The 23,475-nt window shown below is 45.4% G+C and overlaps 1 protein-coding gene across 1 annotated transcript in view; it reads right to left on the bottom strand.

Annotated features, from left to right (window-relative positions):
- The window catches only part of LOC310782184 (NACHT, LRR and PYD domains-containing protein 3-like), a gene marked incomplete at its 3' end in the record, with an annotated part of 174,355 nt that overhangs the window by 122,040 nt on the left and 28,840 nt on the right, over positions 1–23,475 (bottom strand). Inside the window, exon 4 of the mRNA XM_083642870.1 lies at positions 16,564–16,657. Within this exon, the coding sequence (XP_083498996.1) occupies positions 16,564–16,657 (94 nt within the window). The remainder of the gene's footprint in view (positions 1–16,563; positions 16,658–23,475) is intronic.

Below are 23,475 nucleotides of genomic sequence, written 5' to 3'. Positions count from 1 at the left end.
GAACTGAACCATGTGAACTCAATCACATCAATCACATCAATCATAAATGTGCTAGAGATGGAAGCTGTTCGCCTAGCTCTACGTCACTTCCAGCATCAGATACATGGTTGCCACGTCCTGATTCGCACGGACAACATGGCCACCATTGCCTACTTGAAGAAGCAGGGCGGTGTATGGTCGAGAACCTTGAACCAAGTGGCGGCGGAGATACACCTTTGGGCGCACTGCCGCCTGCTCTCCTCGTCAGTGGCACACTTACCCCCGGCCGGCTGAACTTCGGGGCGGACTTGCTGTCGTGGGGCAACGCCCGGCAGACGGAGTGGCGGTTACACCCCTAAGTGGTGGAACAGATTTGGGCCAGATTCGGCCGCACCCGCGTCTATCGCTTCGCATCGCGGTTCGCAACACACTGCCCCCTATGGTTCTGTCGAAAATGACGATCCCTCCTTGGGTCACGATGCGGTAGTGCACGTGTGGCCCACACCGGTCACGTCCACTCCATTTTGATTGGGTGAAGCGCAGCATGTGAGCCTGCCCTCTGCGAGCCTGCCCCCTGCGAGCCTGCCCCCCCGAGCACTGTAACATAGCTTTTCACGGAGCTTGCCGTCTGTCTCGAGAGATTAGTTTCTATCTCTGCCATACTACGGTGCAGAGAAATGGTTCACCCCCCCCCCCCCATATTTTATTTTCAACTTCTTTGAACAACACACGAACAAGACAAACAAATAGGCTCAGACAGAGGGAAAAAATGAAAGGAAAAAAACATATATTATTGACATTCAGTATTGCGTCGCGCTACCAGTCGCATGAGGTGCTTAAATGCTTGTAACAGGTATTGTTCCCATGATCCCACACAGGGGGTCCATGAGAAACCAGCCCGGCGAATCACCCAGTGAGGTAAGCTAGAAACCCAAATAGCAGAAAATGTCTCAAGTGAGTTGGTCCTCAGTAACCCAAGTCTCTCCATCCGTATAACAAGAGGTCATATCCGTCAGCCACAATTGAAAAGAGGGTGAAGAGGGGGACTTCCATTCCTTCAGGATGAGTTTCTTGGCAGCAGAGTGTCTGGTTCCCATATTGACAAACGCAGCACAACCTCCTCTGTGGACTTGTAAGATCGCACGTGACTCACAGCGAATGAGAGAGCCGCAGAGCGCTCATAAACATTGTGTATTCAACCTCTCTCCATGCGCCATTGGTGGATTTGTGTGTCCGTCTATTTCTCTCCCTCTCACCCCAACTACTAAAGGACCTTCCCACCAGTTCTGCCTGTGGTTAGGCAGGCTGTCAATCAGTGAAGACAGCCCAGCCAGCCACATGGCCACAGCAGACACCAGGACGTACTGTATGAGAGGAGAAGGGGAGAGAGAAGTTTTCCAGGAGCTGAGATGACAGGATTCAGACATTGGAGGCTTCCATTCAGAGTACAAAGATGATTATGAGAATAATTGGGGCCCATTTGAAGATGGGTAAGTGTATTTGTTTGACAAAACCTTAGTAATAGTGGCTTTCTGCGTCAATGCGCAACGTTAGTTCGGAATGAGAGCTGCAACATGACCGCATCTTGGCTCTGTGTGCTGTGGTAACTCTGATGCAAGCCAAGACACGAAAAGCAGGTTTAAACGCTCTCGCGTTGTTTTATTCATTAGTCCATTCAAAATCCAACTTAAATTCTTCCCTTCTCGGGCTGTTCATTCAAAGTCTCAATCCAGGCAGGTGGGGTTGACCTAACAGGTGAGTCACAGCAGATAAGCTTTCTCCTTAACGTTGCACTAAGTGCTCCAGTACATTGCCTGGCTCGCTTCCTCTGGTGAGTGCTCCAGCCTGTGGCCGGGCTCACTTCCTCTGCTACATGCTCCAGTCCTCTGATACATTCTCCAGTAGCTTGCCTTAGTTACATGCTCCAGCATCTTGCCTGTGGACGAGAGGAGAGATGAGCGCTCATAGAACATCATACACTTAACAGCAGAAGCATTAAGGAGAGGAGTGTAAATATCACCTACCGCCCGACAGCAAGGAGAGGACCCCCTCTCTCTCGAGGAGAGCCAGCCACGACAGTGAACATTCAGAGCTGCCTCTAATATCTACCCCGCTGATTGTGGAATCAGTCTCAGCCATGTGAGCCGCTCCTCACAGCGCGCAGCTGCGAGCAGTCCCACTGATTCCGCAGCTAATTGGGGAAATACCTATTACTGATGACGCGGCCCAGACAGCGTCTCTGTCTGGAACCCTGGGCTCTGATGTCACTGTGTTGGCTGGCCGTCCTCCCGCTCTCACCTGCCGGGGGTTAGGCTGCCGAGACACCACAGTGCTTATGTAAAATTGATTTGTGTTTCAATATGGTCATGAACTTTGAGGAAATTGACTGTCAATTAGTGAAGTTACTCTGTGTAAAAGATTGTATTCTCAATGTAAAACAGAGCAGTGTTTTTACTGGAGTGTAGAGCTGTGAGAGACAGATCACCTCCAATCTCATTCAGGTGTTGCACTTGCCCTCTCCCCCACAGATGTGTGAGGATTGCTGCTATTGTGACTGAACAGGACAGAAGAGAAGCAGTCAGAGACTAACAATTCCTTTCAATGAACTTAGTACTAATGAATGTCTTCTTTTCTTTTTTTTTACAGAGAATTTCCAGGGCCGAATGAAGGAGCATCTTCCAGCAGCCCACCTCATCTCTGCTATACTGTATACGAGGGATCAGCTGAGCATCATTTTGGTAAACAAACCGCGTCACTGGGTCACAATGGCAATGTATGGAACCCTATGGAGCCTGAGTTTGAGCGTCTGACTCTAGCCGGCTGACCCTGTTTACTTTTTTTTTTTAACTGTGACAGTTCACACAACTTAAAGTATAGTGACAGAAAACAACAAAAACGATATGACAAAATGTAATTTTAAGCATTCATTTTACATTTATCTACTATTTTATTCATATATTACACTACTTTTGTAAACCTAAGACTTTGGTAAACACATTCCAAGCACCAAAACAATTCATTCACACAAATGTGTGTTTTCACAAGAGATGTACAGCATTTCAAAAAGCAGATTTCAAATTTTCAGCATTTGGGCCAAATTATCTCTTTACACCATTGACAGCATATATATATATGGACCAACTGAGCCCATTGGTTTTTGATACTTCAAAATTAAGCTCACAACTCTTATTTCCAGGTAATGTTTCCTGGAGCATTCTGGGATATCTGTTGAACTCTGGAGGCCGCAAAGGGGGTGTGAGTCACGTGAGTCAGGTCTCAGCCTGGCTGTGAGCCTCCTACAGTCAATACTCCAGACCAGCCTATAGAGACACTGCATGAAATAGGCCACGCCCATCACGCGGGAAAAGCTCCGTTCATTCCCACACAGCAGCTTCATTTTCCTTGAATTAAACATAGCTAAAAGCTGTTGTGTGGTGGGGCTGCGCAGACAACACATGTAAAAAATCGCCAGTTAAAGTTTTTTTGTACTCCTGAGCAAAACAAGTAAGCCATTGAGAATTGGCGAGAAGAAAAATGTGGATCTAGCTGTCAAGGAAGTAAGTTGGAGTGTTCATCTTACGTATATACGATCTTTTTGTGCAACATGCAACCATGCACGTGACATAGGAGAACGCCAGGATTGGAGGGGGGGTTTCTGTTTTCCCCCGTCTTGGGCGTGGTTTCTGAATGATGACGGTTTACGCAGTGTCTCTATTAGCCTCTCTTAAGCCTCCACAAAGTAAAATCAAAATATGAGTTATTTTGATAAACTGACCTAACGGGGATAGAGTTACCTGTGTCTACTAACATTATTAAAACATCATAAAGATAACACTGTTTCTGATAGTTTGCTAAATTACTACTTGCTAATTGGCTAGGGATTATTACTATTCTTATTTATCCAATATATTTAGCCTACAAAAGCCCTCATTTGATATGATCTGACATCTACACCTAGGATACTGCAGAATTTAAATGCCCAAAATATTACCGAGTGATCCACTTACTTCCCCCCCTTCTGTGTGGCACTTAGCAGTGCCCTGCAGCTGTTCTGAGCATGGCATGTCCTCAGTAACGCTGGTCATTTACATTAGCCTGGTGTGGTGTCCTTAGTAACTTTGGTAACTAGCATTCACTTTACTTTTCTGAAATGTTTACATTACTGCTGGCGGGGAATCGGATACATTCTACTGCTTGCTGCTTCATGTGTCAAGTCACGGACGTGAAGTGGATTGGAAGATCCGGTCCTTGAGGAGGAATTTCATAATAAAAGCACTCCTCAATAAATAGGCTATATATTTTCATAGTCTCTTTTAACACATTCGACCCATATTTATAAAAGAGTTTATACTATGTTTTTGTTTTGAATTCAAAATTAAATTTTTTAAAGTTATTGCCAAGTGAAAATCCAGGGGGGCTGAGGGGGGCTGCGTCAGAAAGGTGCAGGGGCTGCAGCCGCCACCAGGGGGGCTGCAGCCCCGGCAGCTCCCCACGCTGGTGACCATGAGCATGTGGTGACCATGGTGACCATGCCAGTGACCCCCCCGCCATTCAACAGAAAGCAATTTCCAGGTAGGCTTCACCCAGACAGAGGCTGAATTGGCCACTGCTTTACACAGTGTCCTCGGACAATGGGTACCTCATATTTCAGATAGCTGATTTTGTTCTGCAAATTTTGATGTAAAACACATGGGTATCATGTTATTCAAGTGCCTTAAAAGGTGAATTTAAGCAGCTATGTCAAATTCGAGAAACAGCCCAGAAATACCTGTAGAGACTAAGTCCTATACTTTAGCCGCTACTGGTTGTTAATAGAGAGCCGCAGGGATGACGTATTTTTGTAGTCAGAACGCGGAAGTCCCGGACTTCCTGGTTCTTCACTGTTTCTGTCTATGGGATTTTTGAATGGGTTTTTGCCGCAATGCTTCAAATACAGTCTCTGGGCAACGCAAGATTAATCAAACGCGAACCAGAGTTCAGTCAGATAATCTTCACACATGAAGACCACTTTCATGAGTTTTGTAGCGTAAATGCGAGCCCTAGAAGTAAAAAGCTCGAGCTAAGCTAATTCAGAACTACACACTGTCGCATAGGCTTCCACGTCACGTCAGCACTCAACCTGGACTGTTGTTGATGTGTGCACTGATTACCCCGGGCTGAACGGGGCTGAACCAGGTGAGGGAAAGAGAATTTCCGTGTTCGTCCTTTGAAGTGGTGACGTTATTGACGTATATATCCCCATCGACTCAACAGTGTAGTCTCATTTAGCCGTTTGCTAGCTAGCCGCCCTTTCAATGGCACGTAAAAGCTTCAAAAGTCAAAAAAGTGGTCCTCGTGTGTGAAGATGATATTACTAAACACTGGTTCGCGTTTTATTAAGCCAGCGTTGCCCAGAGAGATTATTAGAAGCATCGTGCCAAAAACCCATTCAAAACTCCCTTAGGCGAAAACAGTGAAGAACCAGGACTGTTAGCATTGATGATTTCCGGACTCGTTCCTGCGGTTCTCTATAGGCCTGATTGTTTAGATGTGTGCTCAGTAAAAAGCAATGTCCAGTCTTTTCCATACGTTATAATGATGCATTTATTTTCTCATCAACAGTGATCCATATCACTTCAATGTCCATCACTTAAGTTCCAATAAGTTGCAATGCAAAGATAAAAGAAAATACAGCCATTCCATGTGATGTTGGTCTGAGCACAGTCAAAACTGTTTGCCTCCTCCTATTAGCAACACCTGTGCCCTGATTGGCATCAACTTAAATGACCTATGGCCAACTTAGGCCAACACCCCCTAGAGCAGGGATACTCAACTTGCTTTGCCCGGGGGCCACTTTCGTGAAATGATAGAAGGCCAGGGGCCAGTTAATAAACAAACAATATAAATTTTTCTGTAGCGGATTGTAGGTTTTTGGGGTGTCAGTCGGAGTTTAGTCTGACAATGTTGTGCACACAGGATAGTTAGTTAGGTTAAAGGACGGCTTTACTGATTTTCAACCAGATTTGTATCCTTACAATGTCAGTAGTATGATTAGATAGGCAGCCTTTACCTCCCCTCACTAAACCCTCTTGTCTGTACTCCCTTATCATTCACATTTTTAGTACACCACTCTGACGCGTTTTACGTCACGACCGCGTCAGAACGGTGTACCACACACTCGGAAGAGCTATACCTTAAAACTAAAACTCTTTTGTGTGTGTGCACTGTGCCGCCTCTAGGGGGCCTCCACGCACCTCCACAGCTCTGAAATCAAAACACTCAGTCAGCCATCTTTTCTGCTCCGCATAGCCTGCAAGCTAACTTAGCTCACCATAGCTCAACCATGGCCGAAGGAAATATCTCCGATGAAATTGAAGAGTTTGATATGGATGAAGACGATTTTGATAGTGTGCTAATAAACTCTGACATTCAGGGCTACTTAACGCCATATGAGCCAGACTACAGTGCAGAGGAATTGCGCCGTATGGAAGGAGAGGCAGTTGAGCAGGCCGCCGGAGACGAACCACAGCCCGGCCCCGAGGCTGCCCGTCCCAGGGACAAATTCTGCATTGTGCCGCTGCAGCAAATGTGCTGCGATGGATCGCTCTGCTACAGCGAGAGGCCAATTTCTTCTTGAAGAAGTCGCTGAATATGCCGAGGAACGAAAGGGATGTGTAATGTTTTGGACCATGGATCGTTGGGGTTTAGAAACTTTTGTGAGGAGACGGAAAATAAACTAGAAGAGACAGCAAAGGCCAGCGGCATCGAGTGAGTACTGTAATCAGAATCAGAATCCGAAAGACTTTAATGATCCCCGGGGGGAAATTGGGACAGGTTACAGTAGCTCGCACTCAGAACACAACATAGCATAAAATAAACAGTAGTAAAATGCGATAAGTAAGCGAAAATAAAGCAAAAATAAAGTAGAGTACGTATAAAGTAAGCAAAATAAGTAAGTGATGTACATTACGTGACAATTGCAGTTATTGCACACTGGACTTATATTAAGTCGGCTTGCCCTTTACATTACACGTGGCTCAGCCAGGCACAGTTAACCTATCGGCTGGCTCAGTCTCAGGGAGAAAATAGTCTTGCCGTTCTAATACTGTTTTTTCTTAGGGTTAGTTTGTATATACTTTAATATAATAATAATAAATTAAATAATAATATACTTTGTTTTCGTTTTTTTGCTGACAGTGTCGTGATGTCCTGATAGCCTATCGACATTTCCTCCAGTGGGGACTACAGTGCGAGAGAGGGAGGCATCGTTGTATTGTTTTGCCAGCATGTTGTGCAGGCAATCCATGTACCCTTCACCTGATAAACAATACCGTGGCTTCCAGCAAACAATCCATGGCATCAGGGCCCGAAATTAGAGCCCGCCACCCGCCAATGGCGGGCATATTTTAGCTTTGGCGTGTTAGGTTTGGCGTCTCTCCGCCACGTGGCGGGTCGCAAAATAGTCGTCATGTAATATTAAAACTGTGTGTAGCCGCCTGTGTCCACCAAGCGTCTTTTTCCGACTGTTAAACGCTGGGAGTGCGCTGCGGAGCACTGATCCCAGCCACAATATACAAGGAAGCAGTCTGAAATTAACGTTAGTTCAGTGCAGTAGTATACTGTAACACGAGTGCTTCCTGAGGCTGTTCCATTCTGGCTCTCCCGTATAAGCTACCAAACGTGCTTCTGGAATGAAATGCAGTCTCAATTTAGCGGAGGTAAATTGACAGCCGAACGTTGGGCGAATCAATCAATCAATGAATCAATCGCTCGCACTTGTTGCCGACACTACTCGTATGATACAGTATATATGAGGAGATAATAGTTATCATGTGTGTTTTGGTGCGCAGCTGGCTAATAGGCTACCAAACATGACTGGAGTGGAATGGAATGCAGTCGTCAATTTAGCGGAGGTAAAAAGCATCTTTTAACCTCTGCTAAATTGACAGCCTACATCGGGCGAATTAATCAATGAATCAATCGCTCGCACTTGTTGCCGACACCACTCGTATGATACAGTATATATGAGGAGATAATAGTTATGTGTGTTTTGGTGCGCAGCTGGCTAATACGAGTGCTTTGTGAGGCTGTTTCATTCTGGCTCTGCCTTATATAGGCTACCAAACATGACTGGAGTGGAATGGAATGCAGTCGTCACTTTAGCGGAGGTAAAAAGCGTCTTTTAACCTCTGCCAGCCTACATCGGGCGAATTAATCAATGAATCAATCGCTCGCGCTTGTTGCCGAGCTATGATGAGGAGATGAATCAAAATGCTTACCCACCAATAAAGCCGAAACGGAGCGGAGAACGAGTGCAGGAGAGCTAACGCAGGTGCCAGGTGTGAGTGGGAGAGAAAGGTGTGTAGCCCAAGTTGTGCGCTGTGCACTGAGACTGTCGCAGTTATTACTTTTAGCTGCGTTGTTTTTTTTACAACAATTTAAGCTCAAGATTGACTTGACATGTATTGATTAATCAATCATCAATCAATATTGTAGCGTATCGCTAATACGCCAAGGAACGGAGAGTTGTAGTTGGTACAGGTTCTTTATTCACAGGCTCATTCAGCTCCTAGCAGCTAGCTTCACACCGCTAGCTCTACACACAACAACCGGTCTCAGCTCGCTCCATAGCTAGACTGACCTCCGGCCACCGGCCGCTGGTCCTATATACCCCCCTTCCCCCTAGGAACACACCCACACACATTAGTTCCTAGGTGCAATCTAGACACCTCTATTGCACATCACATTACAGGTAATACCTGGATTACCTGGAACGCTACATACTCCTCACCCAACATTAGTCAACGCCCACGTTGACACCCACAACCCACACATATCCCCCTGTACCAAAACACAACACCCCACAACATTTTCCATTACCACATCAATTTCCCCACATAGTCTCTTATCTTTTTAGCACACTTCTTAATTTTCGTTCCACCACCACCATTTGCATTTCTTTTCATTTCTTCCCTCTTTTCCCATTCCTTTAAATTCAACCCACATTTCCGTTCACATTCCCATTCCAATAGCCCTTCTCTTTAACACCACTTAATTTTGCATTCACTCCCACCATCATTTAGTTACTTCCCATTAGCACCCTTTTCACCAACATTTTCACTTAACACAAGCCCCAACATTTACATTCCCTCTTTTCTCTTTACACACATTTCAATTCAACTCAACTCAACCCCATCATTTACCTTATTTTCTTTTTTTCTTCCCATTCATTTAAACCACCATCATTTCCATCCCCCCTTTCAAAGCTTCTGTCCCACCTGAAGCACTCCAGTCCTTCTCAACCCCCAGTGGGGTTAGTCCTTCGCAAGGTGACTCTTTTCGGTCCCTTTTTTTGTGCTCTACAGTCCTCACACGCACTGCAGTATCTCCGCACGTCCTCCTTTTGTTTGCCCCAGTAGAAATGTCCACGGATGAGGCTGAGTGTCTCTTCCGGCCCACGATCACCGTATGGGCCCTCGTGCATCCACTTCAGTGCCAATTCTCGCAGGCAACCGGGTACAACCCACTGGGTCCCGCTTTTCCCGTGCCCCTTTCTCTCCAAAACCCCATCTCCACCCAGACGCAGGTCCGAAAACATGTTCCACAGTCCTTTCGTGGCACCGGAAAACATGTGAATCTCCTCCACAGGGGGCCGGCGTCCGGCCGCCACCCACGCATACACCGGACCGATATCCGCATCCTCCATCTGTCTGCGTCTCCGCTCATGCCCGTCGACCTCCCAGATGGCCCTGTCTTCGTCTGTCTGCTCCACCTCTTGCACTCGCTCGTCCTCCCGTCCCGCTCCCCCAGGGGGCGGCGTGTTGAGGACAGCAGGGCGAACACCATCGGCGTCGATCTCCACCTCGGCTTTCTGCAGTGCAGCCGTGGGGGCTGTGTAGCGGCTTGGTTGGGCCGTCTCCTCCGGCCTTGACCCCTCTCGCTCCCCCGGGGACACGAGTGCCGCTCCCCCGACTGTAACAGCTCTGCAGATGATGTCGCCCACTTCCCCCTGGTTGTTCAAAACGATCCCCGCTCTCCTGATGGTCTCGTCGCTGATGATGATGTCCCCCTCTACCGGCTGGTATGCAGAGCAGCTAGCCTGGGCCGGCTCAACAGTCACTCTCCTGCCCAGAACAATCGGCTCTGTACTGCTCCGTTGCTCCGCTGCTTGTAGCTCAGGCTGCTCCCCTTCTCCGCTACTCCGCTGCTCCTCTGCCTGTTGCTCCGGCTGCTCCCCCGGCTGTGTGTCTCTTCCAGCGTTCGCACTCTTAGTGCAGTCTGTAGCTAAATGTTCAGGCGACCTGCACGTCCAACAAAGTCTCACCTGTCCGCCGCCTGCACGTCTCTCCTCTCCCGCTGTTCTCCAGTCCCCGACAGCTTCTTGACATTCTCTGGCTAAATGTCCGATCGCGCCGCATGCCCAGCAGGCTCCCTGCTGTCCATGTCGTTGTCCCGCATACCCGGTCCATCTCCCGGGACCGCCTCGGCACCACCTCGCCACGTGGCCCGGTTCTCCACAGCTCCAACACAGTCTATTTTGTGGTTCCTCCGGCCGTTCTCCACACTGCATTACCTCCGCGCTCATCAAATCCACCCGCTGCATGACTTCTCGCAGCGTCCGCATCACCTCTACTGCCCAGGCAGGAGTCTCTTCCACCAGCCGTCTAACTTCTTTCAACACACGGGCTTCCATGCCCGCCAGCATCGAGCTGATCTCCGTCGTCAGCTCCTCTCTTCTCCCGTTCACCGATGGCCATTCTTCCTCGCGCACCATCACACGTGGCGCCCGTAGCAGCTAGCACACGCAGCTAGCTTGCTACCGCTAGGTCGCTCGAGCCTTTGATCTCCAACTTTTCCTCCGCCGTTCCTCCTCACTCTCTCCCCTCTCGACCGAATCAGAGGCGCTACCGCTTCACTTGCTGACACCAATGTAGCGTATCGCTAATACGCCAAGGAACGGAGAGTTGTAGTTGGTACAGGTTCTTTATTCACAGGCTCATTCAGCTCCTAGCAGCTAGCTTCACACCGCTAGCTCTACACACAACAACCGGTCTCAGCTCGCTCCATAGCTAGACTGACCTCCGGCCACCGGCCGCTGGTCCTATATACCCCCCTTCCCCCTAGGAACACACCCACACACATTAGTTCCTAGGTGCAATCTAGACACCTCTATTGCACATCACATTACAGGTAATACCTGGATTACCTGGAACGCTACAATATATTAAAATAATTTGCTTCAAATTTTACTCTGGCCTCTTATTTAAGTGTGTATTCTTCAACGTAATACCTTATCTACTTGAAATGTACTGAAAAAAATTGATATATATGGATATATGTGACACAAAAATGCGTTGTTTTTTTTGGCCGGTAAGAAATATGCTTGGCGGGTAGATGTTTTCCATCTACCCGCCACTGGCCGGTGGGTCAAAAAGTTAATTTCGGGCCCTGCATGGCATAGAGAACATTTTCGAAATCTCAGAATTAGCTAGACCCTAGTTCCTCATTGCGCGCCTCGCGAGATGCTGGCGGCTCTCGACGCTTTAGTTGGCGGCTCTAAGAAATTGCAAAAAAAAAAAAAAAAAATCTGCTCTCCCCAAAATTTCAATAAACCTTTATGGCATATTATTACAATACAACAATACTGGTGTTGACAGTAATAGAAGGTGCCAAATCATTCAAAACAATAAGCATTTTGCTTTTAGGAGTATTGTGCCAGCGTGCAGCGCTGTTCCAAAACGTGTCAACGTGTGTCGTTGCCTGGGAAACGCACATCCCATAATACAACTGTTCGCATCGCATCCCATAATAGTATGATGATACTTGGGATGCCATTGCCAACATAGATGTGAACAGGTTAGCTAAAACTTCAGCGTCGCCAGCGACAGCCCCCACCGTTGGGGTACGTTTCGAAATCCCTCCAAGCCTGAAAGATTTTCTAGGGGAAACTGGTATATGTGTGTGTGTGTGTGTGTGTGTGTGTGTGTGTGTGTGTGTGTGTGTGTGTGTGTGTGTGTGTAAAACAAAAAAATAGTCGGCAGATGTGCTTGGTTGGGGTGGCTTTTGGTGTTTTGCGGTAAAAGTGGCTCTCCTATTGACTTTGTCCTGCCAGTGTGGCTCTCATCGAAGAAATAGTGAGGATCACTGAGCTAGACATACATTTTCCATTTTCTGTAGGCTACATCTTATTATTATATTTTGCATAGTGTTTATATATTGTCAGAACCTGTATTAAAATTTAAAATATATGTGGCTTTGGTTATTTGCCACTTTAATCAGTCATGCCGGTATGGGGTTGTAAAAGCTCTAGTGAATAGGTTGATATTTACATTAGATGCAGTAGATTCTTTGAGGTCTTTGAGCAGTTATTGCTGGCATCTATTATTTCTGCACCTGCATCAATACTATATATATATATATATCAATACTGTGTTAACCAAAGAAACGTGAACTTTTTACTGTTGTAAAAACAAAGTATAAACACATGGGATGCAGAGCTGTTGATTTTCACACCAACCTATAAAATGTCTTCATTTATGCCAGTAGAAATCACAGATCAGTTTGTCATAGAAATCCTACTGCATTTATAAGACAGTATATGGTTCTTAAACTTTTCATGTCAAGGACCCCTAAACTGTGCCAAATTAGACCACTGACCCTCATTTGATAATATTATGTCCCAGAGCACCACATCTGATAAGATTTTTGCTTTAGAGGTTTTATTACAGAAAGTGTATAAAACCCATGACCAAAATAGCCACATTCTGTCATTGTGTTACTTATTAATTGAATTCACATCTGAATGAAAACATATTTGAATGATTTCAAATCCTTGACTTGCTGTGGTAAGTGATGTGGGACGGCATTAGCTCGGGAGGTAGAGCAGGTCGGCCAATGACTCAAGGGTTGGCGGTTCGAATCCCGCTCCCCCCCAGCTGTTGTCGTTGTGTCCTTGGGCAAGACACTTAACCCTCATTGCCTCGTATGAATGTGTATGAATGTCTATGAATGTTGGTGGTGGTCGGAGGGGCCGTAGGCGCGAAATGGCTGCCACGCTTCCGTCAGTCTTCCCCAGGGCAGCTGTGGCTACATCACCCGTAGCTTACCACCACTGGTACGAATGGTGTGAATGAATAATGATTTCTGTGAAGCGCTTTGGGTGTCTAGAAAAGCGCTATATAAATCCAATCATTATTATTATTATTATTATTTGTAAGGGTTACACCAGATTATCTTGCAAATCAACCTTTTAGAGTTTGTTAAAATTCAAGTATATCCATAACCTTGAAAACAAGACCGGTAAAATCAAGCATTTTAAAACGAAATCAAAATGGATAAAATATGTACATTGTAGCTATCGACATAGAGCTGTAGATTTATATTGCAACCAGTCTTCTCTCAGTCTTTTCCGACTCTGAGCTGTCTCCGTGGCTAGAAAAGAACGTTGATAGTCCTCTTTGAAATGACTAGGCTACTGCAAACTCGCAGGTTCCAGCTAATGGAGGCCTATGCTAATGCTAGCTACCTAGCGTTAGGCTAGCCGTAGCCCTCAATCTTTTGGGAAAAAATGCGAAATAAGCGATTTGCCCGTTTCCTCTGCTTCTCTCCTCTTCTTCGCCATGCACGCGCTAACTACACATTTAACCCTTGCCATTATCGTTTGATGAACAAACAAAGTAAAGTTGAGTAATAGCAAGATTGTCTGAATAATGTTTTAGCCAGCACCCCTGCAGGGCCTGCCTGCTTCTTCTTCTTCTATTGTTTTATGGCGGTTGGCAAACAACTTTTTGTGCATTACCGCCACCTACTGGAGTTTGATGTCTTCTTCAGGGTGGAAGGGCGTGGACTTATTAGAAGGCCACGAGCCCAGTGCATTGTGGGAAGTGCCCCTTTGCACCCACCCCTCCCCTCCCACCCCCACCCCACCCCACAGAGTGCATTTTCTTTGATTTCTCTGGCTAGCAACCATCGATTCAAAAAATGTCAACGGATTCCAACTCCATCGGTGCGTTACATTTAATAGATCTTCATATTCACCACGGAAAAGCCATCCTTTAAGTACATACATAAGTGCCTGGGTAGCGAGCAGACGGCGGTATTTGACAATTTAGCAGCTAAATCATAACCTGACGTTGCCAGATGGATGGGTTTGCTTCACATTCTGTTTCACAAACGACATCCATCTGGGTTTGGCCAAGCTACCCTGCTGAAGAGGGCGGTTACTTTTTTCAAGCTACTTGGCAGGTGATTGGATGGACCGTCTGTCTGTCACCGTCTGGGCGTGCCAACGCCAACCAATCAGATCGACTTGCCTTCATGACATAGCAGCGGCAGCACCTGGTAAACAGCTAGGAGGACTACAATTGCTAAATAGTTAGCATGGAGGTCGCAGATTTTTGCTGTTTTTGTAAGGTGAATATTGGGTGCAAACATTGACTATTCAATTTGCCAAAAGAAAGAAGAATAACTGCAGATGTATGACTGAGGTAACGGATTGGATTAACTGATGTTACGCTAATGTTAGCAACATTTGCGAGTTAGCTTGGCAGCAGCAATCCACAACTAGCTAGCAGCCGCCCCGGCTTCCGGGCGGGCGCCGCCCGTGCCGGGGGCCCCTCTCCCGGCCGCGGACACCCAGGGCAGCCACCGCCCACGCGAGGAGCTCTTGCCGTGGGCGGTGGCTGTGCTGGGTGCCCGCGGCCGGGAGGGGGGCTCCCGGCACGGGCGGCGCCCGCCCGGAGGTTTGGGGTGCTACGTCTGATGATTGATGATTAATGTTAACGTCAACAGCGATTAATTACTAACACATATCATTGTTCGTTTCTTCAGGGAACTGATGACACGATATGACACCAAGTGGCACGCACCCTGGACGGCTAACGTCATGGAGACGCAACGCACATTTGCCTCTATGATCATGGCAATAACATCAGCCAAATGCTTTGATACAATATGATTTAACGCTACTATTTACATTAAGGACTGGTACATTTTAGCATATCTGTCAGTGGAATGGTAGATGTTTACGCATGACTGGAGAATGTTATTTGCTTACTTTTGTGATAATAAACTAAACGGAGAAAAGACGGCCGTGTGGTGTTGTTGTTACATAATCGGCTGGTCTTGAGGCACGATTGGATAAAATTATAAGATGTGTAAATTCATAAAGATGTTGATGTCAGATGAATCTGCGAAAGCTGCCTGGAGCCCAGAGGACGTCAAGGTACCACCAAGGTATGCACAGAGAAGAGGAAAAACACCCTTAAGTACACCATGCAGCATGTATTTGGATATAATCTCAAACTTTAAGAATGGTTCCTTGTTTATTTATTCCTAGTATTGGCTCCCATGCCGTTTGTTTACCCCCTATCTAAAGTACAAGTGCAAAATCTTAAGCTATGTTCTATCGATAAACCAATTTCTCGAGTAACAGCTCCAAAATATCAGACATAAAGGAATATGCTTGTGAGAGCTATATTCACACTTCACAGTATAATGTATGCAAGCGTCATACGGGGGAAAATATCAGATAAACTGATTGTTATATCCTGAGATCTTTAATCTCGCCTTTATAACATAATATGTCACTCAGACACCAACGTGAGTTAACGTGGTTTATTAGACAGCAGCCAACATTCCAATCATGCCAGTCATAGCAGAATACACTGGGTTCAGCTACGGTAACAGTAAAGGGACAATAAATCACACTGATCTTTGCAGTTCTGTGTTGATTAGCTAATATTTCAGTGGCGTTTTGATTAACGTTATGATTTATTTCTATTTGGAACAAAAATTATGGTTTAACAGATTACATGTTTACTGGGCAGTGGTGAGAAGGGCTTTGTGTTTGTGTGATTCTGGCGTGATTGGCTAACGGCTAGCCATTCACTAGCCTTACAGCTAGCTGATGGCTGCTAAGTTCTCCCAGCCTAGCAACGGTCTGAAGGCTATCTCCCCAAATTCTACAACAATGTCTTGTTTACGTTCATAGTTGATAAAGTTACAGCAATACAGTTACGGTTTCGTACTCACTGTAAGATCAAGTGTTTAACGTTTACTGTAAGTTAGCTTATTGTTTTGAATAGAATGTTTGACCAACCCACTGGAGCTAGCCTCGGTAGCCGCCGCCATGTTGAATAGTGAAAGAACTACAAACGCACAGGCGCTTCTCGGTGGCGTCACACCCGGTCTCACCTAAAGCCCGCCCGTAGCTCACGCTGATTGGGTTGCCTGGGCGCGGGCCGGTTTAAACTCCAATCTTGAGCCGAGTTCAGACGGAGGTCGGATTGTGAATTTGTGGAACAATGCCGCCCCCATCTGGCGGAGTCAGGATAGCTAAATCATAGATTATTGTGGAGTATTGGCCAGAATGACATGAACATTTGGACACTTATTCAGCAGGTATCTTGCATGTTGCGTTCAGGTGCACTGTAAAAAAAAAAAAAAAAAAAAAAAAAATGCAATTCCATCGCGGGCCGCCAGTTGAGTATCACTGCCCTAGAGGCATGAAAGAATATTACCCATAAACACAAATCCAGTCGATGGCTCTTACAATACCCTTAGACTTCACAGGGTTAAATGTGTTGTTAAAGTGAGGTTACTTACTAGGGATGAAGGGGTTGCGAAATGGTTCGCTGTCCTCCTTACTGACTGGGTTCTCCACCGTACAGCGGAACGATGTATAGGTCAAATCCTTAACCTATAAAATCAGAGAAATAGAATTAGCTCAAAGTCCACAAACCAATCACTCAGCCACATTTCAGTTTCATTATTAACAGTGCCAACTTGGTGCCTTTACCCTTTGATTAAAATGATATTAAACAGCCCCAAAATCAGAATGAAATGACCAACGTCAGAGAGAACTCTGACGTTGGTCATAATCAGAGTTCATACACATTTTGACCAATGGATTTCCATGACTTTTCCATGACTTCAAAAAAGTTTCAGTGCATACATGAAAAGTGAGTGAGTTACGATATTATATTTTAAAATGTCACTATAGCCTATACTTCACTTAGTGTAATGCAGCCTTTAAAACTTGGAAAAGACAACATTTATGTCATATCACCATAATATTACCATAGACAATATCTAGTCTCAGAGCACAATATTGATATAAATATATCAATATATTTGCCCACCCCTAATATTGAGAGCCAGAATCAACCTCCCAATGATGCGATTATTAGATTTCATTGATTATCAATCACTGCTTTCAACTTCTTTCTGATGTAAATGCATCTTGTGAAGTGAAATGAGCCTGAGGTCAGTTGTTTATTAATTTTAATCACTCACTTTCACTGTTTTGCAGGAATTCAGGTTGCTTAAATGCCTTGTGGTTGACTGTAAATCAAGGACCAACCTGTTCCTGCCCTGCTTTTGAGCACTGCCCAACTGTAGCTTATTATAACAATGAATACTTTGTATGCTGATATGATATCACTTAATGATGATGCACAGCCATCATGTCATTTTACTACAATAATTAGATCAAACTTATATACTGCGATCTGATGTCCCCTATACTTAAAGTCGAGCTGAACCCAAAAATGACTTTTCTTTTCTTTTAGTTCAAATACCTGGGTATGCAGTGCACCTATTTAATAATGTATGCAAAAAGAAAATCACAAAAATCGAATTTCTTTAGTTTTTCACACTTTTTCACATCAAAAGTTCATTTTTCAAGATTTCATTGATAACAGTAATGTACAGTTTGCTGACGTCACCTAGTACTATCAAATTTCTACCCCATTTCAACCAATCATATCACGACATGCAGCTGTCAATCAAATCTTCATTTCAGGATAATTTTCTCTTCCAAATGAAGTAAAAAATGGCGCCTAGTGCCTGTCATCTGGCAGAATTCCTATCCCATAAACTAACTACTAACTTGGCCAATTGTTAGAAACATAAACAAAAACTATAATCTCTAAGAATGCAAAGAAATGTAACTGGCTCGTTAAAACACGCATTCCAGGGATATCGTATTTACAGAAATAGCGTAAAAGGCGCGCGCTTGAGAGCGTGGTTGTCAGGGGTCTCCCCTCGGAGATTCCAGGCGGGCGGGCAGCACCCATTCATCGGATTGTCCGCCCCTCCGCACGAAGCAGCTGGCTGCCTGGTACTCCGCGGATCCCACTCGCGTAGCACGACAACACGCTGAATCCCACTCGGTTTGGGGGTGGAACACGCCATGATTGACCAATGCCAAAGCCAGTCGACAGAATTGTCAAATCAAATCATCGACATGATACTATGACCCGCCTCTCAACCTGTCATCTCAGACAAATTAGGTTTTCAGTCTGAAACGTGACGAACGGGTTCAGTTCGACTTTAAGTTTATGTTATTTCTTTGATATTTTTGCAACCAGATCACTTATTAAACAGCGTCATGACTCAATAACGTTACTTGGCAGAGGGTCTGAAATGCGCTCTGTTGTGATCGACACATTATGGACTGTACTATATTACTGATATATATTGAATGTAAGACATTTGAGTGTATAGTAGAGACAGTGAGGGGGATTCTCCCCCCACCTTCCAAACACTGTACCATTTGGTCAGCTGGCTCACACCCTACAGACAGAAGCACAGCTGGAGGCCGAGCCTCAAAGGGTTGTGCCATTGTTTATCTCTAACCTAATCAAAGACAATTGTTCCCCCGCAGCCAAAAGGGACCACACCCTTTAAGCTGAACTTACAGAGTGGGCTGGGCACAGTCCAGCTCACAGAGCAATCATTGGCCAGAACCTTCACCAAAAGACACATGAGAGGCCAATGAGAACCCTTCGTGATTTTCCCTACACAGTAACAAAACTGTTGGGAAACAGTTTTAACTTGGAGTCTAAAGGAAGCTTTCGCACGCAGCTGAACCGAGCTGGCTGGAGGGGCCAGGAAGCCGGCTCCCCTCCCCTGCTCTCTGTACCCTCTCTGCAACAAAGGCCTGACCAGGGCCTCAGGAGGAACCAGGCCTCACTCAGCACAGCAACACCAGAGGCAGAAATAGGCTGCAAGGAAAAGCCGTAAGTCCCACAACAAATAGCATGCGTAACTGAGATAGTTCTACTTAATCTCAGTTAATTTAAGTCGGTTTAATGTTATAAGTCGCAAGGAAACGCCCTTCCTGTGCTTTCAAACTCGCGCGTAGAGCAGCCGCTCTCCCAGAGAAGCCCAGCTGGACCGCAAAACCGGCAACAAGAATGCACCGCAGCAGACGACGGCTGCAGAAAGACACACCGTGGCTGGCATCCAGCCACAGCCGCAGCACTCCTTCGACTCAACGGGCAGAGAGACTGCACGTCAACCCCAGGCATCGTCAACCCCCATCAGACGTCCGCTGCACGCTTGCCCAGGCCAGGGTGAGTGGTGGTGCCGACATCGCTCACAAACCAACGCCATCCTCCTTACTGCGCCTGAACCCACCGCGCGTAGGACAACTCTCCCTAACCAACAGAGGAAACCCGCTCAACGGAGCGGGACCCGCGTGAGAGTTTATGGTTTAATGGTTCTGGGCAGTTAGGTTAAAATGCATTATCATGTATGTTGATGTACAATGTTTCGCACACTGTTGAATGATATAGACGCATAAGGGTGTCGTAGGCAGAGCTGGTGAGCGCCAAGTTCGGACGAACTTAGCGGCCATCAGCGGGCCACACTCCTCCCTCTCTCTCCCTCTCACTCTCTCCCACTCTCTCAGCTTCCCAGCTGAGCCCGTTCAACCGGAAGGGCTAAGCTTGGGACGGTCTGGAGGTGTTCAGAATGTCCACCCGCAAGAATACAGTTAAGCTGAATTAGAGAGTTTGATTAGTCACTCACACAGAGTGATCCAGGCTAAACAGTCCCTTCCTAAATTCGGCAGAACCGCCATTTTGGAAAGGAGGCGGTTCCAGACCGCCCCCCAGCCACCTCTGCCTGACCAGGTCAATCCTTCCTCAATTTTGGCAAAACCGCCATTTTGAAAAGGAGGCGGTCTTACCACGATCAGCCCGCCCCTCAGCCAATCCTGGGGTGACATAAGACACTCCACCTTCTCCTCCCTCCTCCTCTCTCTCTCACACACACCCACACCCAAGTGCTAATTAACACCCACATACACACACACACAGGCCTGCCAGCCCTGCAGAATTAAATCACTGCACACACATACCCACCCACCCACACACACACACACACACACACACACACAGTGATATCATGTTTATTCATATTAGTTATTAGCTATAGAGGTGGTAGTTTATTAGTTGTAGAATAAATGTGATGAACCGATATTCTAATCATTGTGTTAATGGCCATTGATACTGTGATTGATTAAATCTTTTTATTACATAATTCTATGAATCTTGGTGTTATTCATGAGGTATTTTATCTGTGGAAATCTGTGACAGAAGCTTACGAACTTTGACCTTCAATTAACTGTACATTATATCATTATGAGACTGATATGACAATTTGGTTTGGTGTCTAAACTAGTCATAACTGACTTTTAGACAGGTCTGTAGCCTTAACTACAGTGGTGCCCAGAATCTTACAGAGAATACAATATTTTCTGTCAAATCTAATACATTTATGATTATTAATAATTCATAATTATTAATAATCATATTTCATAACCAAACCAAACAGCTCGTACTGAGCGCATTTCCTCGTCAAACTCCGGTAAAAAAAAGTTTGTCACAAAATAACTCTTTTGACGATTTATTTGAGGGAATGTAATTTATCGATCACATTCGCTAACCTATTGCTCTTTGAACAAGTCGAGATGTTTATTAGCGTCTGGCCAAGCTGGACGTGTCGGCTCCCTTCACCTGCGCACTTTTAAACATCATTTACGGACGGGCTACAGACTATGTTGTGTCCGTGGGCTTCCCCTTACTGTAAGCAAAAATAATTCCATATTTCGCTCTCTGTGCATGTCCAAGACAAGACCGCGTGTGGTAATGGTAACGTTATATATTTTTTAAATATTTTATTTTCAATTTTAACAACGTACAAAACAAAACAAACAAGCTCAGACACAGGAAAGGAAAACAAAGAAAAGCATAGATAAAACACTGACAATTACGTAACACTTCCTGGCGCTAGGGACCGCAAGTCGGCTGTTTCAGTTTTCCACTAGTCTATTTCTTGAAAAAATTATTTTATTTTTTACAGTAGTACACCATAGCGTAATTGAACTATCCATTCCATATAAAATGAAGACGTTTTGGGGTCATTAAATACATGAATCTTGTTCAATAAAACTTGAGTTGTTTTAGTACCTGGAAACGAGCAGAACAAAGGCTCACTCTTGTATTTGCATACAGAGTTTTGATAGGCTATTCGGCTTTTGTTTACATCGGAGTAGCCACGAGATCCGGCTGTTTCCTCCCCCTCCCATCCTGTCGTCTCTCTGTGTCACATGGTCTGACTGCTTTAGCTAATGCAGCTAGAGCTCTCTCTGATTAACCCAGGACAACATGGAGGAATTCACTGACTAATGCTGAAAGGTGTCTGTGCGGATTCACTTTTTTAAACTTTATCTGCGAGTACTGCCGGGCCAGCAGTGGGGAAGCGTCAGGGCCTTCAAGATATTCAGAGAATACCATGAATTTTCAGATGGAAAAAAATAAATAAAAATAAAATAATAATAATTAAAAAATGTATCTATGTGGTTCTTATCTGTGATTGTATAGTGTTAAAACTAGGGATGTCCGATATTATCGGCCTACCGATATTATCGGCCGATATTAGCATTAAAAAATCGATATCGGAAAAAATCGGTATCGGTTTTCATGCCGATATATATATATATATATATTTTTTTTTTAATACAGGGGGAGTCTCACTGAGAGCAATGCTCTCTTTTTCAGGAGTGCCCTGTTCACATTCACACACACATTCATACCTGGAAGCTGACCAGTACAACCACAGTCTGATCTGTTGGCCACTGAGCAGCTCCACTGGAGCGGTTGGGATTAAGGGCCTTGCTCAAGGGCACCTCAGTGGTGGTAATGAGGGAGGGGCAAGCGCTGCCTTTTCACTTTCCCCACCCAGATTTATCCTGCCGGTCCCGGGGATTAAACCGACGACCTTCTGGTCACAAGCTCGCTTCTCTAACACAACTTTAACACAACATGCATATTATATATTAAACTCTTCAGCTACATTAAGCTACATTATGTAACTTGTTACGTGAAATTTTGGTGGAAAAAAAGCCCGCTTATATCGGTATCGGTTGATATCGGTATCGGAAATTAAGAGTTGGACATTATCGGATATCGGATATCGGTAAAAAAGCCAATATCGAACATCCCTAGTTAACACATTGAGTGCCAAGGACGTCTGTGCACGTCCTAAAAAAAAGTAACGTTCAGTGCCAAGGACGTCTGTGCACGTCCTAAAATCATAATTCATATTATTCCATAATTCTGCTGTTTAAGGTCGTACCTAGCCAGTGAGCATGAATCCCTTCAAGGGATCACACGGCGCCACCTTAAACATCGACACGGAAGCTGCGCCACCCACCTCAGATCCTTTACTTTGTACAGGAGACAGCAGGGAAAGACGTGATCAAAGAGGAAACCGATGCATGCTTCAGCCAGAGCCGTATATATTGCTCTGTCTACAGCGGAGAGTGGGCTCGGCTGCATCCGCGGTCACAACTGAGCTCTTATGCTTCTATCTATCTCCACACGATTCCCTGCCAGAAAGCCAGCATCCGAAGCCGAACGGCCAAGCCTTTTCGTTCAGTCGCGTTTGGCATTTCCTTGATGCGCGCTGGGATTCGTCCGGGGCAAAAACGGAGTCTGTGTGAGAAAACAAACTCTGTGCGTGTGGGGAGGAGCCCGCAGCTCAGAGGTGGAGAGGGGGGGGGGGGGAGGGGGGGGGGCACGCAGGCTGCACAGAAACCACACCACGCCACCACATCAGAAAACACCAGCCAGAGTCAGTGAATGTGCTCGAAATTAGAGTGCAAAAGGTATTCATAAAAGTGACTATATCTTGGAAAGTAAAAAAAAACGACAGAAAACCCTTGAAAGTGCACTTTTTTCAGAGGGTGTCATTTCATAATGGAACTGTCTAGAAACAAAATTTCTTCTTTGGAAGAAGCAGGAGTGTTCAATGTTTCATTAAAGTCCAGCCCTATCAATATAGCCCTAATAGAAAAAATTCTATAGCTGTTTTCAACTGAATGGAAGTGAATCTGGCACAGGCTGCAGACAATTTTACTGAAGCGCTGTGGCACTCAATGTGTTAAAACTAGTTTTTTGTACATGCAGGCCACATTTGAGTGGTTTCTGCTGGGAAAGCATTTCGTTGAAAGGTGCGATTGAGAAAGGTGTTGCTTTCTCTGGTGTTTGCTGGGGCAGAGCGAGGTGATGTGTATTTCTGTTGGGCAGGTGAGGCCTTGATTCAATATAGCGTTTCGACCACTATTTGACCACGCACTTTTTATGGCATAGATTTTTGTTACCTTTCTTTGTGATGTAATTAAAAAAGAATTCTCATTTTTGATAATACATTATTTCGATGTTTGAA

This window comes from Poromitra crassiceps, assembly GCF_964638095.1.
Source record: "Poromitra crassiceps genome assembly, chromosome: 9".
Lineage (NCBI taxonomy): Eukaryota > Metazoa > Chordata > Actinopteri > Beryciformes > Melamphaidae > Poromitra > Poromitra crassiceps.
Note: the sequence above shows the minus strand (reverse complement) of the source record. Positions and strands in the feature narration are given on the sequence as shown.